The sequence below is a fragment of the Nyctereutes procyonoides genome, unplaced genomic scaffold, assembly GCF_905146905.1.
Source record: "Nyctereutes procyonoides isolate TBG_1078 unplaced genomic scaffold, NYPRO_anot_genome, whole genome shotgun sequence".
In the NCBI taxonomy this organism is placed as follows: Eukaryota; Metazoa; Chordata; class Mammalia; order Carnivora; family Canidae; genus Nyctereutes; species Nyctereutes procyonoides.
This window is the reverse complement of record NW_026575140.1, coordinates 23,697,141-23,714,482: the sequence shown is the minus strand read 5'-3', so window position 1 is coordinate 23,714,482 and position 17,342 is coordinate 23,697,141. Positions and strand designations below refer to the sequence as shown.

The window sequence follows — 17,342 nt, the reverse complement described above, 5'->3', positions numbered from 1 at the left end:
CGGGCCTGAGCGCCCGGGCAAGGGGCAGGCAGGAGCAAGGGCTTGGGCAGGCGGGCCCGGCCTCGCGGGGGCCTGGGGGGGCGCGCACACACCTCCTGTGGTGCCCCCCGGCCCGCCCCGGCCCGCCCCGGCCCGCCAGCAGGTGTGAGTTGGCGCCACACTGCAGCAGGCGAGAGGAGACCTCGCGGAGCCAAACGGCGGGTACCAGCGGGGGCCGGGGGCGGGGCGGGGCCGGGGCGGGGCCGGGGCGGGCCGGGGCGGGCGGGGCGGGGCCGGGGGCGGGGCCGGGGGCGGGGCCTGCGGCGGCGTATAAAGGCGCGGCGGCCGTACGGCCTGACGCAGCGGCCGGCAGCCGCGCGGGGAGCGGGTCCTCGCTGGGCGGCGGCGCGCGTGCGGAGGTGCGGCCCGGGGGCGGCGCGGCATGGCAGGCACCGGCCCGAAGCGGCGCGCGTCCGCGGCCCCCGCGGCCGCCGAGGAGGAGGAGCGGCAGGCGCGGGAGCGGATGCTGGCGGCCAAGCGCGCGGACGGCGGGGACGGCGGGGACGGCGGGGACGGCGCGGAGGGCGTGACCCTGCAGCGGAGCATCACGCTCTTCAACGGCGTGGCCATCATCGTGGGCACCATCATCGGCTCGGGCATCTTCGTGACGCCCACCGGCGTGCTCAAGGAGGCGGGCTCGCCGGGGCTGGCGCTGGTCGTGTGGGCCGTGTGCGGGGTCTTCTCCATCGTGGGCGCGCTGTGCTACGCCGAGCTGGGGACCACCATCACCAAGTCGGGGGGCGACTACGCCTACATGCTCGAGGTGTACGGCTCGCTGCCCGCCTTCCTCAAGCTCTGGATCGAGCTGCTCATCATCCGGCCGTCCTCGCAGTACATCGTGGCGCTCGTCTTCGCCACCTACCTGCTCAAGCCGCTCTTCCCCACCTGCCCCGTGCCCGAGAGCGCCGCCAAGCTGGTGGCCTGCCTCTGCGTGCGTGAGTACCGGGGGGGGGGGTGGGGGCGTGGGGGTCAGCGGGGGGGGGGCCGGGCCGCCGGCGGCCGCCTCCCCGCGCGGCCCACGTGGCGCCCATTCATCGGCGTGCGCCTCCTCTGGGGAGCGGGGCGGTGAGTCAGCAGGGTCCCTGCCCCGGTGCGGGGACGGGGGTGGGGTGGGGTGGGGGGTGGGGGGTGCTCCACTTCCTCAGCTTCTCCGTTCACGTGTACCCGGGGAGGCTGAGCTCACATCCCCTGCCTTCTGGGAGCCCCTGTGCCCGGTATGAAGAGCGCATTTCCTGCCTGAGAGTCCAGTGCCCGACTGCTCAGACCGAAATTGTAGTTTAAAAAAAAAAAAAAATCATTCATTTCTGGCCCTGGAAAGGGGCTTATCAGGGATCAGCAGAGGCTGGCTGGTACAAAACCAATAGTGCCAGAATTCGGGGGTGCTCTTTTAGGCAGTAAAAGATGGGGTGTGGTTGGCTGCAGATTAAATTTGAGTGTTGGGGGTGGAGGGTGGGTTTCAGGGGGAGGCCCCACATTGTGCTAAAAACAGCCCCTCATCCTGTTGCTAGTGATGGGCATGGTCTGGGTGTGTTGGTGGATACCGCCCTGGTGAACTGTCTGTCAGTGGTTTGCAAAAACAGTTTGCTTGTGGAATTTCAGGGGAAAAAAAAATCTTTTGTACCAAACATCGTGTGATTTTCTTCTCTTTTTTGGCTGTTGGCACTGTTTACACTGACCCCTTGGCCAGCCTCTAAGGAATCTTGCAAGATGGAAGTGTCCTGCTTTCAGAGCTGCCACCTGATGTGAGGATTTGCCTGAATGTTAATAGTGCATATAGGTCCAGAGCTAGCGGGGCTACATGTAGGGTTGGGGTCCCAGCCCAAAACTCAGGGACCATGTAGTTATTAGGAGTGGCTTCTGATCGGCAGTGCCTGCTGGTGCTGTGGGGATTTGGGCGTGTGTGGACCGAGTTTCCCACACGAGCCACATGGTAGTGTGGGGGCACACACACTTGATGAAGTGGTGAAAGTCAGTGCAGCTATGCTTGACTGCCTCACATCACACGCTTTTCCGAGACCCTGAACAGAGCAGCCACGCCGGTGAAGGAGCATTATTTGCCTTTTTTGGGTCGGTCTCAGTGATGTGGATCTCAGCTTAAGAAAAAACATTTGTCCAAACCTAGGAGGTTGATCTGCTTTCTGGTGGGGCTTGGGGATGAGGGTTTTATGGGCCGACATGTTGAACTGAGAAAGGAAAAGCCCCTCTAAAGGGAAAATGACTCATTAGGATACTATTGTGTTATAATATGATTTAATGTTTGTGTCCAGTATGTAGTGAAACAGATAAAGTCTTTAAAGCCCTGTTCTTTAGTCTGTAAAAATAAGTTCCTTTTGGAGCAGTGGGGGAAAAAAAGTTCCTTTTTTAAACTTTGGGGTTTAAGTAGACAGATTGCAGGGGCACTGCAGTAAGTACAGCCTTCCCCCGCCCTCCCCCCCCCCCAATGTCACTGTGTCACTCCTGGGCCTGGCCAGGAGTATGTTGGCAGTACCCCTGCCAGTTTAAGTAGTGAATAAGGGTGAGGTTTTCCATGTGCTGATCAGCCTTTGTGGCTGTTTTTCCCTGAACCACCTTATGAGTGTGTGACGTGGGTTATGGGTGGCTTTCTCTGATGGAAAGATTTTCAGGTACCAAAAGGGACTCGGTGTCTGCAAGGGTAAGCGCTTGTCTAGGGCCTCACTCTCTGGGGAACAGAGGCTGGTCCAAGGTTCACAGAACTCAGAGCTGTTCTGAACTGGGCACAGGGAGAGGTTATGATGCCCAGGGAGGTAGGCCCACACTTGTTGGGGTGCCTGAGAAGGCAGTGAGGAGCCACAGAAGAGTTTCCAAGTGTCCTCTAAGTATGGCACAAAAGCTGGCTTCTAGGATTTCTACTTAAGAAGAGGAAGGGCATTCTACCCCCTCTCCTGGGAGCCCATCCCCACAATGGTACAGGCCCCGGGCTCCACAGTGCCCCATGGGAGGCCCTGGTGGCCCACGCCTTCCTGTGTCCAGTCACAGGGATGCTAGAGCAAAGTTCTCAATTGCTGGTTAGTCTTTTCAGTGCCCTGGACACAACCCACCAGTTTCTGCTTCTTAAGAACTGGTGCTCTGAAACAGGTATGGTCCTGCTGGTAAAGCAAATGGGAATGAAAGCCTCGTCCTTTTTTTTTTTTTTTTAAGATTGTATTTATTTATTCATGAGAGAGACAGAGACATAGGCAGAGGGAGAAGCAGGCTCCCTGCAGGGAACCCGATGTGGGACTCCATCCCGGGACCCCAGGATCACGCCCTGAGCCAAAGGCAGACGCTCACCCACTGAGCCACCCAGGTGTCCCAAAAGCCCTGTTCTTGTAGGTCTGATGGCAATGAGGGTGTCTCTCAGTCCACCAGGAAGATGAGAAAAACTTGCTCCGGGAGTCTTGATGGCTGTATGGGACTAGGCATGGGATAGCTTACGTTATTGCTGAACAAAAACTTGGTAGCATTTGCTTGAAACTGATGATGCTGGCTTTTATTTTGGGGCAAAAGTCCCTCAGACTGGAATCGAGATTCTCGCCAGCCTCAGTGTTTCCAGCCTTCCTGGGCCAGCTTTCTCCATAAAATGGGTCCCGCAGTAGGAGCACACAGTGCCAGCTGGCCCAAGTCCAGAAACCTGCTTGGGTCCTTTATGTCAAGAGAGAGGCCCTTACAATGGTCAGAAAGGGCCATGTCCCTCATGGTCACTCCCTATCCTAGACACAAGGGTCAGGCAGGTGGCTGCAGATGGCCCTGCCCTCCTGTCTCCTCTCCCTGTTGGGTATGTGTGGGGTGCGACTGGGCCCACTGGGACAGTCACGGCTCAGACTAGCCAGGTGCTTGTAGAACTCGGGTTGTTCTGCTGGTGGCTCTGGGTCCCCTTCAGGGTGGAGGCCCTTTGTGGGGTCTGGAAAGCACATTCATCTGCCTTCTCATGGGAGACAGATGGGGTTGCCAAGGCTCCCCTCAAATGGGTAGGACCCCACCATGCCCCCGGTTCAGGCAGATCCCTGTGTGGTGGGGGTGGAGGTTCCTCTGGGGACATATGACCTTAGATGCTTTCCACGTGGTGTCAGGTAGAGCCTGTGCTCTGCATGTGAACAGACCTGGGTTCTGCTCCCAGAAATTCGCGTGGACCTCTCAGCATAGTTTCCACATCCGTGAAGTGGGAATTGGTCACAGCTCTGCCTGGGTGACTGCGAGGACTCTCGACCACAATGTGCTTGAGGACATGGCACATGGGGGACCCTGGCCACACAGTGGCTGCGATTTATTCTAAACACCACCCTCTGCTGTTCACCTCTCACATCTTGAGCTGCTCTAGAACTTGTTCTTCTCTGGTTTAGCAAAAAGAAGGAGGGAGAGAGAATGGAGAGAGGGCAGGAACGAGTCACAGGCGAATGCCAAGGTCTCCCTCTGGGGCTGGGGTCTGAGCTGCGAAATGCCTGTCACACAAGAAGTCGTCCCTTCCCGCCTCGGGGCAGGAGCTTGGCTGTCCTGTAGGTGAGGGGCACAGATCGGGGTGGCTTTGGCTGGTTGTGGACTGGGGCCAGCCCATGTGAGGCTCAGTCCGATGTGAGGCTCAGTCCGTTGGGGTGATGACCAGAGGGGGAAGGGAGGCCAGAGCTGTACCCTCCCCTGCCGAGTCTTCTTCATCAGCTAGCTAGCTCTTCTCCATCAGCACCAGGTGGTCCTCTACTCCTAGGGGTGTGGGGCACTTGCACAATGTGTCCACCCCTGGGCCTCCTGGTTCAGGGAGTCTGAATGCCTGCCAGCCGCCAGGGCTGGGCCCCTCTCTGCATGAGGCAAAGGCTTCGGGTGTTTCCAAGTTGTTGGCGACCCCAGAGTCACAAGCTGTGAGCTAAGTGCAGACGACAGCCCACTCATTAGTACTGAAATCCAACTTTCCCAGCCAGACAAGAACGTGCTCTGGCCACCGGGCAGGTCATGCTGATCACAGGACTAGGGCTCAGGCCTGGGGCGACTTCACAAAAGCACGTGACCTCAAAGGAAGCGGGACGTGCTGGGTGGGCATGTCTAACCCTTTTCTCCCTGGGTCACAGACCCTTGGTAATCCGATGGAATGTGCAGACTCGGCCCAGAAATGTGTGCCAGGCATAATAACTCCACAGTGTACATGGCCAAGGGGATCTCACACCCGCATCCCCCAAGGGTTGCAGAAGTGGATCTGGCGTCTCCCAGCTGGGGTGTGTGCCTGGACTCACACCTCTCCTCACATGCTCCTGCCCCAGCCTTTGAAACTAGTGCTGTCATCCCTTTTCTATGGCCAGGGCAACTGAGGCAGTGGTGGGATGAGGGCTCGGAGTTGGGACTGTTCTTGCTGAACTGCCTATTGTCATCACACGTGTGGGGACTCATGGTTGCATCTTTGGCGGGAGTGGCCCATGCCAGGGTCCTGGGGTGTCCTGGACATGCCTGGATACCATGTCCAGGCATCCCATCAGTCAAGGTAAGGAGACGTGGGGATCTGAGGTTTGTCCCATCCAAGACTTTTTGGGAAGAATGTAGGCTTGTCCCCCGGACGGGGGTGCCAGACCCCTTATGCACAGCTGGCTGGGGAGCCTTTCGTCTTTCCTTTTTCTTTCCATCTAGATCTTTACCTTGCAGAGGAGCTTCTGGGGCAGGGTAGGGCCACAGCTGCCTGCTGGCACACCCCTTCTGTGCCCAGGCTGACCTCCAGCTCCGTTGGCCTTCTGTGACCCACAGCAGGTGCTGGGAACCAGGGGGCTGTGTGATTCTGCACCCCTAGGGTACGTGACCTGCCTGGGCCCTCTCTGGATTGCTGGCCTACAGTGCTGCCCAGAGAACACTTGTCCCCACCCCGGGCTTTAGCCCGCTCACAGAACTACCCTGCCCTTTCCCGGACCACTGTCTAGTCCAGCAGCTTTTTGGCTCCTGGCACATGGTAAATTCTTGCTTGGAGGATGGCTATCCCGGGAGGCCCTCCAGCGCCTGTGTGCCATAGGGAGGCATCTCCCCCCCCCACCCCGCGCACACCTCCCTCCCTGCAGGGCTGTTTTCGGGGCCACACCGCCCTTCCCGCCATGTGAGGAATTGGCACCACCTCCCCTCTGGGCTCTTGGAGGGAGCACGGTATTCGCAACCTGATCTGTGCTCTAAGTTACCCTGACCTTGGTTGCTGGCTGACAACTGTCGCTGCTGAGACCAGCTGATTGTCTCTGATTGTCAGCTACTCAAAATGTAGCCGGTATAGGACTGAGGCACTGCAGGGAAACAGGGGCCTGAGGCCCACTGTGACCTTATGGCCAGCCTCGCATGTCATCCATGCCGCGTCCCAGGGCTGGCACGGGATTCAGCCTTCAGCACAGACTCACATCCTGCAGGGGCCTGGGTGGGGCTCTGTCCCGGGCCTTGTTCTGTAAGTCCTGGGGCTGTGTGACTTTCAGCGAGTCAGACAACTTCTCTGAGCTCCATTTACCCAACTAGCAGATGAGGATCTGAGACTGGATGCTCCACGGTTCCCTCAACCCGCAGGTACTGTGACCACAGCAGGTTTTCCTTCCTCCTTCTTCAGTAAAACTGCTGGAGGAGGAAAGGGAGTGGGGCGGGAGTCTCCAGGCCACAGGGGAGAGCCCGAAGCACCGAGTCTCCTGAGCAACAGCCTGGTCTGTCCCGAACAGATCTTCACGCTTGGCAGTGACTGGTCGGTTTATCAGGAGCCCTTGGTGGGATGCTGGACAGTGCGTTCATGTGCTCATTCACTCCTCCAGCAGCTATGCGGAGGCCGGCTCAGACACCCTGAGTAACCTGCCCAGCGTCACACAGCATGTCAAGACTTGAGGTGACTTCAGAGCCAAGCAGGGGGCTCACCCTCCGGTGTGTCCTGGCCGTTCTTGGGGCAGGTGGTCCCTGATCCCTGCTCTCCAGGACTGGTGCCTCAGAAAAGCCTGATGAAGCAGATGCCACTCTGTGCGGGGTCTCCTGCTGCCCCAGGACTCCGGCGGCTGGCTGGTGGCTTTCCGAGCTGATGAAATCTACCCCTTGCTGGTGTGTTTGAATGTGTCAGCCCCTTGAATGTGAATGCCTCCGGGCCTGGTGAGCTCCGTGGTCACATTAAAAATGGGAAAAAATATGGAGACACATGTTCCAGGGCTGGTGGTGGGGAATTTGAAAATGTGACGCTGGCCTACCAGTAATTTGCACAGAGAAGCAGTGAATCCACAAGACTCGGGGCAGGGGGCTCGAGAGCCAGTGTTCCTGCTCGGCCTCTCCCACAGGCAGTGACCTCTTGGCTGAGGGAGCCTTGGGCCCTGTCTGTACAACTTCCTGCCCCTGGGTGGGTCTGGAGCAGGGCCGTCGACCTGACCTGGCTCCGTGTTCTAACACGTTCCATGGGGGAGGTTGGCCTTGTCACGTGCTCTGGGGTACCGTCAGGTCATGGACATTTGTTGCCTTGCAGCCAGCAAAGGTGAAGTCACCCTCTGGTTCTCTAAATGGGCTCTCTGGGCCAGCAGCACGGGTGTCCCTGGGGGCAGTTAGGAATGCAGACGCTCAGGCCCCACCCAGGCCTGCCAATCAGAAGCTATGGGGTGGGGCCCCACCAACGGTCCTGCAAGGCCCTCAGGGACTCTGGAATGCCAGGGAGTGTGAGATCCTATCTGTTCCTGGAATGATGTGCTCGGTGGGGGAGGCCCAGATGATCATGACTGTCTGGCTGCCTGTGTGGAGGGGGCTCATGGTGAACCTAGAGGACCTCCAGGGGCAGGAAGGTGGTGCTGATGACTGGGCACCCACACACTCCGGGCCCCTGTGTGTGCTGGGTGGGTTTGCATAAGGAAGGGGAAGGCAGGACAAGATCCTGCGGAGCAGCCAAGCACCCCCTGTTGGTGGCTGCCCTGCCAGCTGCCTGGGCCGTGCCAGCCTCTGCTCAGTGCCTGAGCAAGCCCACAGCCCCTGGCTGCTGCCCTAGGAGCCTGCCCACCTGCCACCAAGGCTTTGGGTCTAAACATAGAGTGAGCACTGTGATGTTGACCTGGGGCAGCGTGGGGGACAGGCTCCAGGTCGGCAGGCTGCCTGGTTGCCTGGGCCTGGGTCTCGGGTCTGCTTGGACCCCGCTTAGGTCACAGCCGTCAGCTGGCATTGCTTTCTGGGGGACCAGGCTGGCGGAGCCTCCTGGAATCATGCTGCTGGGGGGCCACTTCCTCTCCCTGCTGGCGAAGCTCTAGGTCAGACAGCACTCATTTGCCTGTTGTTGCCATCTCAGCCCCATCTGGCCATCTTCTGCCCCGTATGAGGTGGCATCGCTCACACGCCCAATTGTCTTTGCCCTAAAATCATATGCAGAAAGCACCCTTTTTAGAGAGACCCATTCCAGTGGCTCCTAAGCAGGACTCCGGCAGTGAGGTTCTAGGCCTGGGGTCTCTGACCCTTGGGGTCTTCCATCAGGGTGGGGGTGGCGAGGTGGACAGTCCCTGCAGAGCCTTGGGATGGCGTGGGCTCCATCACTGCAGCCCCCTGGGAGGGGGGCATTGGACTGATTTCCCGACCAGTAAGAACCAGCCAGCACCTGGATGCTGTGTGTTGGATGGTTCTGTCGGGCTTACTCGTGACCTTTCCCCTGGTGTGCTTGACCTCAAGTCAGCGAAGGGGGTAGGGTCAGCCTTCCACCCAGGCTGTGCCGAAGGCACTGAATGATCGAATGAGTCTGTGTCAGGTGCTCTTGTTATCAAGATCCTTGCTGATTTGGGTACCACAAAGTCCTGAGGAAGCACAGCCCTGGTTGCAGGGTCCGATACGTCCATCAGCATTTCACCCTCATTTGGTGTGGTTTTTGTGTTTTGTTTTGGTACTTTTTTTTTAATTTTTTTAAAATTTTTTTATTTATTTATGATAGTCACAGAGAGAGAGAGAGAGAGGCAGAGGCACAGACAGAGGGAGAAGCAGGCTCCATGCACCAGGAGCCCGATGTGGGATTCGATCCCAGGTCTCCAGGATCGCGCACTGGGCCAAAGGCAGGTGCCAAACCGCTGCGCCACCCAGGGATCCCTGTTTTGGTACTTTTAAATGAAAACAGGCTCCCCTTGCCTGTCAGCCCTGCCCCCATGGGTGAGTACATTCAACACGAGGCTGCTGTCTGGGAGAAGTCGGGTCTGTGGTGGATGATTGGGGTACCTGGCAGTGCTCGGGGGTGAGAGATCAGGTGCGGCCAGGCCAGGGAGGGAGCCTTCGAGTCCTGCTCAGAAAACTGCCTTCCCAGAGGCAGAGGCCAGGGCCCAGAAGTGGCTGGTGCCCCGTGTGCGGGTGTTGAGTGTGCCCTCCCTGCTCAGCACCTTGCTCTGTGCCCTGCTGTGCCCTTGTGAAGTCTGCAGCATGGGGACCCTGCCTGGGATGGGGAAGCCACTGTGAGGGGTGTCCTGAGTCACGTACGTCAAGCACCCATGGCAGCACCGCCAGGCACCCCACGCTTGGGGCTGGAGAAGGCATCTTGTCAAGGTCCACACCACGGTGGTGGGTGTTGCTGAGGCTACGCAGGGTGCTCCTCTAGCCGCGTGGTGTTCCGGGTCACAGCAGGATGGGGATGGGACACACACAAACCTAAAGGGCAGTGAGGCAAGCCCCGGGCCAGCCTGCTCCTGTGGTCCTCAGGCAGCCCAGCGCCAGCTTATCGACCTGGCCCCAGCTGTCACCACATGGGAACACAGTGAGCTTATCTGGGGGTGCCAGTGTGGGGAGCCTTCCCAACAGCACCTCTGCCTCTGTCAGAGGCCCGTGCCCCACTGTTACCTGTCCACCCCACTCATGCAGCACAGGAGCTTTCTCCTTGTCCCTAGGGCGTGGAGGGCCCATGACAACACTGCTCGCCCTCAGCACCGCCTGTCCTTACCCTCAGGATGCCAGTGTCCCCATCAGAAACAAGAGAGCGCCTCCCCTCCTGAAGCCATCTTGTCAAGGTCTGGGAGCTGCAGGCCAGGCAGCCAAGATGCACAACCAGCTTCTGTTGAGGCCAGAAGACAGTGGGTTCCTGATGAATGCATTTATTTACTTAAGATTATATTTCAATTTGAAACTTTTTGAGAAAGGAATACCATGGAGGATACTAAAGCGTTTGTTTATTCATTGGCCAAAGTCAGTGAACATTAAGGTTTCATCAAATGTTTCAGTTCTTCTTTTTATAAAAGAAAAAAAGTGTTACAGGGTCCTCCCCCCCTTGTTCCGTGGCTGGGTCCCTGCCCCACCTTGCCTGTCTGTGACTTGGTTATTTTGAATGTGTCGGAGCTGCGTCAGAGTGAACAGAGGCTCCCTGCCACCTGCTGGGCAGGGCCCAGGGTGCTTTAAGGGGAACGGCGGTCAGGTCTGGGCATGGGCGGGGTGTGCACCACTTGTTGGACGGCAGTGGTGTGGAAAAGGAGGGACCCTGGGCCTCTGTCCTGGCCCATGACCACTAGGACGAGCGCAGCATTTGTGGGCACCACAGTAGGACAGACCATGCGCTGGGGCCTCTGGGCAAGCTTGCTCCCCTTCCAGGAACCTGAATTGTCCTCTGTGAAATGGGAGAAGGGGTGGAAAGACCCCAGAGGAGCACATGGACCAGAGGTGGCAGGCAGAGCTGGCTGCGCAGGGCTGACAGTGCTGTTCCTGGAGCCTGTGGCAGTGGCAGTGGCAGTGGCAGCAGCAGCGTGCCGCCAGGAGACCAGCCTGCCGGAAGCCGCGTTGGGCAGAGTGGCCAGCAGGCGGGGCGGGGGAGAGCTGCCTCCCAGCCCGCCCTGCCTCCCTGAGGCATGAATGGGGGACTGATGCAATGAGCAGGCCTCTTGCCAGAGGCGCATCTGCGTCCAGAGTGCTAGCCACCTGTGCCTGGTGAGGAAGGGCCAGAGGCATCTGTGCCCCTGTGGTCGGGCTCACCCATAAGGAAGTTTGAGGCTGTCCCAGAAAGCCCCCAGCCTCGCCCTCTTGCTGTGCTGCAGCTCCTTGGGATCAGGTGGCAGGAAGGAACAGGCCCCCCCGAGGCCCTTCCATCCCGATCCCAGCCACACGGCAGGTCGGACCAGTAGCCCTGGACTGCAAGCATTCCCCTGGAAGCCTAGGAAAAGGAATTCTGCTACTTCTCCTCTGCCTGCCCTCCACTGCGATCACTGTGGGGATGTTAGAGGGACCCCAGAGGCCTCCATCTCAGTCCAGGGTCTGCCCCTAACACCCTGGGACAGGGGGCCACTCTGAGCCTCCGTTTTCTCTTCTGTGCCGAGAGTGGCAGTGCTGACATGGTTTATACAGGACAGCCATGTCGCCGTTGGTTCTGAGGGCCTGGACTGAGCATGTGCCCCCACCCTGGGGGCCACACAGTGACGGTCCCCTGTGCTGTTTGCCCTGCGCACACATCAGCCCCTCATCCGAGCCTTTCCTGGCCAGGCTTGCTCCTATTTCTGGAGCCCCACCTCCACAAGGCAGCTCATTTTACTGCACGCCTGGCAGGTGTATATCACAGCCTTGGAGCCCCAGGGGCGCAGCCGGGGTCCAGGCCGGCCCATGTGCTGTCACTCCCATTGCAGGGAACCCCTGAGTATTTCACCTCTGGCGTGGCAGCTGGAAGCCACTACCTTCAGGGCAGAATGCAGTCGTGGTCAGCCCAGCCGTTGCATCAGCCAGAGCCCGGAGCCTCCAGGGAGCATGGCAGCGGGGGAGGGGTGCTGTTAAGGTGTCAGTCCGTTTCCTGGAGCAATAAGCAGGTGGCAGGGTGAGCACTCTGGGAGACTTCCTGCTTTTCTTCTACCTGCCTCCTACTGGCGGGTCTTAATCAGTTCATCAGTGCAGATTGATTTCTTTGGGTCTTATTCCTCAAATTGTAAAATTACATTTATTTAGGTGGGGAAAGAAGCCACCTGGCGTCTGCCGGTCCTGGGTCGGTTCTGCATGAAAAGAGAAGAGACGTGCAGACCTTCCCAGTTTCTTATGTTAAGGGTGGCCCTTGGAGAAGTGGCAGGTGTGGGGGGCCCGTGGACAGGTCCTTCCCAGGTCCACGGCCTGCCGGTTAGGGTCAGTCCCAGCCTCCCAGAAAGGCAGGTTTCCTGGTGTGAGCACTCCCCTGATGGCGGGCACCTGCCTTCCAGCAGCAGAGAGCACCTGAGAGCGCTCCAGGCAGAAACAGTGAATGGAAGGTCTGGGTGTCACGTACCTGTTGCCTTTGCTTTTGTACAGAATTGCTTCACTGTAAGTGGCTGTGACAGTCCCTGCTCACCTGACACATCAGCATGTTGATGGCTCTGCTCTGGCTCAGGGCCTGGGGGTTTCACAGGGGGCCTGCCTGTGCTTGTCCGGGCATGTGTGGAGCTCGGCTTAGTGGCCCACTGTGCCCCCTTGCACCCCCAGCCCCATGTCCAACCCCCCCCACCCCCCACCCCCCATCTGTGATTGGTTGGTAGCATTTGCTGTTCAAACAGCCCTGGGATTGGAGCTGGCCCAGGGAGCTGGCCTGTTGTCCTGTACCTGCTGGGCCCACCTCACACCCACCCTGGGCTCCGCCTCCCCTGCAGTCCCTGTTTCATGTGTCATGATTGCCCCCACGGTCCTCTCTCTTGGCTCATGGAATGGGTTCATGCTACACAGTACCTTCCTCACCGGTCTCCCCTGTGGGACTCTAGAAGGTTCTCTGTACTGAAAGGAACCTGGTGGGCTGTGTGGACAGCTAAGCTGTGCTGAAATGGTGAGAGGTGCCCGCCTGGTGAGCACAGCTCTGTCCAGTGGCTCTGAGGTGCGGCAGGTGGGGTAGGGGTGGGGCGGGACGTGGCTGGGGTCAGTGGGAGGCTCACATTCCTTCACTAAAACTCTTCGTAGCAGCCAGGGGCATGTGGGATCATAGCTTTTTTGAGCCAAGAAGTGTGGTTCTCAGCCTCTGACCTTGAGCATGGAGAGCCATTGGTTATAGCAGAACAAGGCCCAGAAGGGAGAGCCGCTAGAGGGGCTGCCCCCCACCAGCCTGCCTGCATACCCTGTGGCCGCCCGTCCCACGGAGCTTACTGCTGCCCTCTCTCCACAGTGCTGCTCACGGCCGTGAACTGTTACAGCGTGAAGGCTGCCACCCGGGTCCAGGATGCCTTCGCTGCCGCCAAGCTCCTGGCACTGGCCTTGATCATTCTGCTTGGCTTCATCCAGATCGGGAAGGGTGAGTGCGAGCTCTGGACGCCCTGACAGGTGTCCTGTGTGGCCCTGCTGGGCTCGGGGAGGCAGGTGGTCCCCGTGCCCCAATGCCCCTGGCCAAAAGTCTGCCGTGCCAGCAGGCGGGGTTTCACACAATCGAGGCTAAACATCACCCAGAAATTTAAATCCCACCCTGTCCCCTCCAAACGCCACTCCTGCCCACACAGGAGGGACCTCAGGGCTGCATCCTGCACATGGAGAGCAAGGCAGGATGGGACTGTTCCCGAGGCAGATCTCACACATGGGAGCACAAATCTCAGTGCCTGTTGGGCGAAGTGTGGCCGTCCCTGGGGAGGATGGAGGATATCCCAGCCCCAGCATTGGGCCATGCTGACCCTTCCCCCATGGTCCACCACTTTGTCTTATCCGTGTGGGTCACCCATGCTATGGCACTTGGTGGCAGCACGTCCTCTCGGTGCTGGGAATGGAAGTATGGTTTCTCCAGCAGGGTGGGCGTCTGCTTGGCCTTCACAGACCAGCGATCCCACAGGGGCTGGCACCAGGCGACCTTCTGAGGGCCCCTTCACAGAGGGTCACCATGAGGATGCGTAGCCATGTGTGTGGGCAGGGACATGCAGAGGTACGACCTCATTCTGTGTCCCTGAGTGCTCTCAGAGCCCTGGGGTATGGGAAGGCTACATACTTTCCCATATCCTGTGCCCCCAGCTCGGCAGTGGCGCTGCTAGCTGCTTCACCCTGTTTCAGGGGCAGCTCAGAGCAGCTCCCGTGGAAAGAGCCAGGACGTGGGCTGGGTCTGCATCCTCCAAGATCCCCTGCCAACACAGGGCTGCGTGCCCCTCTTGTGCTGGGGACCCCACACGGGCCTCTGTGGGCGTCCTCACCCCAGCCACCCTCTTCCCGTGCTTCAGTGCTGGCTTGCTATGAATTGAGTGGGCGCAAAACCCGTGATGGCCTGTATCTGCGGTGTCCTCCAGGCATCTGCCTCTGATACCCAGAAATCTGCTCTGTGGTTCCAGGCTCTCTCCTCCCTTTGCTGTAATGGCCACGCAGGGCCCCACACTTTGTATGAACCCAGCATCCACAGGCCGTGGGCCTCGATGAGGGGGGTACTCATGATGCAGGAGCATACAGGCCCTCTGGGCCAGAGAGAAGCCCACTTGCAGGTCTACACTGACCTAGTAACATGGAAGCAAGAATCCAGATAACTTGGGCGGACGGTCTCTGTTGATTATTTAAACATGTGAAGCTTTGGCTCTGGCACCTAACGAGAACCCAGCACCCATGAGCCATGATCGTCATCAGCATCGAGGGGAGAGTTCCACCTGATTTCCAGACCACTTTCCGTGGCAGATGGGTCGCTTCAGGAGCTGACCTTCAGTCTGGGAGCATGTTAGATTACTTTCCTGCCCCGGGTGAGCTGACCCTAGGGCTAAGAGGGGTGGGATCTGGCCTGAGTCTGTGCCTTTGTTGCTCCGGGTGCTCCCCCAGCACCCGAAGTGCCTTTCTACGGCTCCAGGGTGCAGCGTCCTCTGGAGACAAGACTTTGTCTTCCTGCTTATCTCTCGAGTCTTGAGGACCCTGGTCAGGCTAAGTAACCCTGCAGCGCCATGAAGAGGTTGGCCGGGCAGGACCTGGCGGACAAGACTGTGCGGCCAGGAAGCGTGTCATCTGATAGAAGGTTTGCTTGCGAAGGTATTTGCTCGGCCAGTACGATTAGCTACAGACTGATGAGGAATGTGCAGAGGGTGACCTGACTTTTGTAAAAACAAATTTTGCTGGGGATAGCAAAGAGCTTTTGTTCAACTAGAATACCTAATATGTTTATCATTCTGTTGCTGTCGAAAACATCCTCCCCTGAAGCAGTTCCTCTCTGAACATGGGATATGGCTCCTGGTTTTCTTGGGGAGATTTGTGTTGATCTCAGATGAATGCCTTCCCTTCTGGGGACACACCGTGGACCTCCTTCCCCAATAGAATCTGTGGTCTGACTCTTCTCCCCTTGGGCAGCTGCCCATTGCTGTATCCCTGGGGCAGGAGGGCCCGGACCCTTGGGATGCAGGTGCGGCTCAGTGCTGCTCAGACTACCCTCCGCCTATGCCACGTCATTGCACAGACCCTGGCTGCCCCGCTCCACCAGGCACTGAGGGGGTGGGTCTTCCTCCCCCACCGAGCACCCGTGGGCCCCGAGGGCTTCAGGGGGGTTTGAGCCCAGCTGGCCATCGGTCAGCCACCGGGCCTCTGCTGGGCTCATTCCCTTGAGACCCATGAGCAATCTGCATTTGTCCTTCCCACAATCTTTCACCAGAACTTTCTGAGGCCCTGAGTGTGATGCTACACTGAGCCCCAACTAGTACTTGGCCTTGTTGGTCAGAGCTCAGCTGTGGGGTGGGGATACCAGACGGCACATGAACAGGAGAATTTCAGACAGGCGGATGGGGCGCCAGCCCAGACCAGGACTTGAGGTGGGAGGGAGCAGCTCGATGAAGGCACAGAGTCGGGGACAAAGGGACTGCTCTGCATGGCCCTAGGCTGGGATCTTGGTGTGGGAGCAGCTCAGCAGCCCTGTGGCTGGGGGTGGGGGTGCCCACGGTGTCGGGCATGCAGGCCTGGCACCATGTGAGGTGTTTAGATTTGCTCCCAGCATTTTCGGAAAGGGAGAAAGAGCTCAGGTCAGCATTTCAGATCTGTGGGTGGGGTGGCCGGGCCAGGGAGGCTGCAGACAAGCAGGCAGAGAGAGTGGGAGGCTTGTACTTGCCAGCTGCCTCCCCCTGCTTTGTCCCTTTACATCTGTCAACTCTTTACTTAGGATATCCCACAGGGGCCACAGCCTATGGTCAGGCTGTTCCCAAGACCAGAGATGGGAGTGGGGTGTGGAAGGTGCGTCCCTCTGCCTAGGTCTTTCCCAGAGGACACACAATGGCACCCTTGTGGCTTTGCTTCGCTGCAGCATCGGTGGGAGAGTGGTTACAGTGTGGACTGCCCAGTTGTGCAGATAAAAACGGCCTATAGAGCGCTTCCTTCCTCCCACACTGCGTCTCAGCAGGATATCCTCTGCGGAAGGAGGCCGTGGGAGGCCAGGTCTCTGTGCATCAAGCAGTCCTGCCCCCCAGGTCCCTGCCCCCGAGCCATGCACAGCTCCCATGAGTTCACCCTGCTGCTGGGACATTGGCCCCAATCGCCAGGAGACATGTGTGTGGTTTGCACTGCAAGAGGAGGCTCCTGAACCCCCTGTTGATTATCTCCTATGTCCCAAAGTGACAGGGTCATCTCAGAATTGGGGGAGCACAGGAGACAGCCCAGCAGGGAGGGGCAAGCCCTTGCAGCAGGCAGCCCTGTGAAGTGGACTCTCTGAGGGAGGGGACAGGCATCTTAGGTCTCCCCTTGCAGAGGACTTCAGAGCCCATTTCACAGGGGCTTGGGGTCATGTTGGGACTGCAGGGCACTCTAGCAGGGGGCCATGTAGGGCCAGGATTTGGTTCTCCACACTGGTCACCTGTGTCCCAGGAGCAGGGATGGGGCCGTGGGGTAGGGTAGGGTCGTCACCTGGTGGCTGGTGCCCCGTGGCCTATCTGCTCCTCACTGAGTGTCCATCCAGAGCAGCAGATCACAGGGCCACCGTGGGAAGACATCAAGGCAGGTTTGGTTGTTTCTTCCCCTGGATATTCTTTGGTAATTTTTTTTAAAGATTTATTTGAGAAAGAGAAAATGTGAGTGGAGGAAGGAGCAGAGGGAGAGGGAGAGAGCATCCCAAGCAGACTCCCCCCACCCCCCCGCCTCCCAAGCACAGAGCCTGACGGGGGGGGGGGGGGCTCCATTCCACCACCCTGAGACCATGACCTGAGCCAAGATCATGAGTCAGATGCTCAACTGCCTGAACCATCCAGGCGCCTCTGTTCTTTGATAATTTTTAATTGAGGCTTTTTTGTTGGGCCTGTGCACGCCTCTGCACTAATTCAGCATCCAGAATCATAACAGATTTGAGATCACATGCTTTGCTTGTGCTGCCCTGCGGCACAAAATCAGTCAGGAGCGTTGGGCTCTTTCCCACTGTGGCCCTCGGCTCAGCGTGGCAGCCAGCCAGGCGGACGGAAGTGCAGGGGGAATGGTGGGTGGTGGCCAGAGCCCTGCACTGGGCACGGTTAGGTCTCAGGGGTCTCCTGTAGCCTTCCCGGGGA

The 17,342-nt window shown here is 58.8% G+C and overlaps 1 protein-coding gene across 1 annotated transcript in view; it reads left to right on the top strand.

Annotated features, from left to right (window-relative positions):
• Positions 1-352: 352 nt before the first annotated feature.
• Positions 353-17,342, top strand: part of SLC7A5 (solute carrier family 7 member 5) — a 32,617-nt gene continuing 15,627 nt past the window's right edge. Inside the window, exons 1-2 of the mRNA XM_055305031.1 lie at positions 353-974; positions 13,046-13,171. Of these exons, the coding sequence (XP_055161006.1) occupies positions 422-974; positions 13,046-13,171 (679 nt within the window). The 5' untranslated portion in view covers positions 353-421. The remainder of the gene's footprint in view (positions 975-13,045; positions 13,172-17,342) is intronic.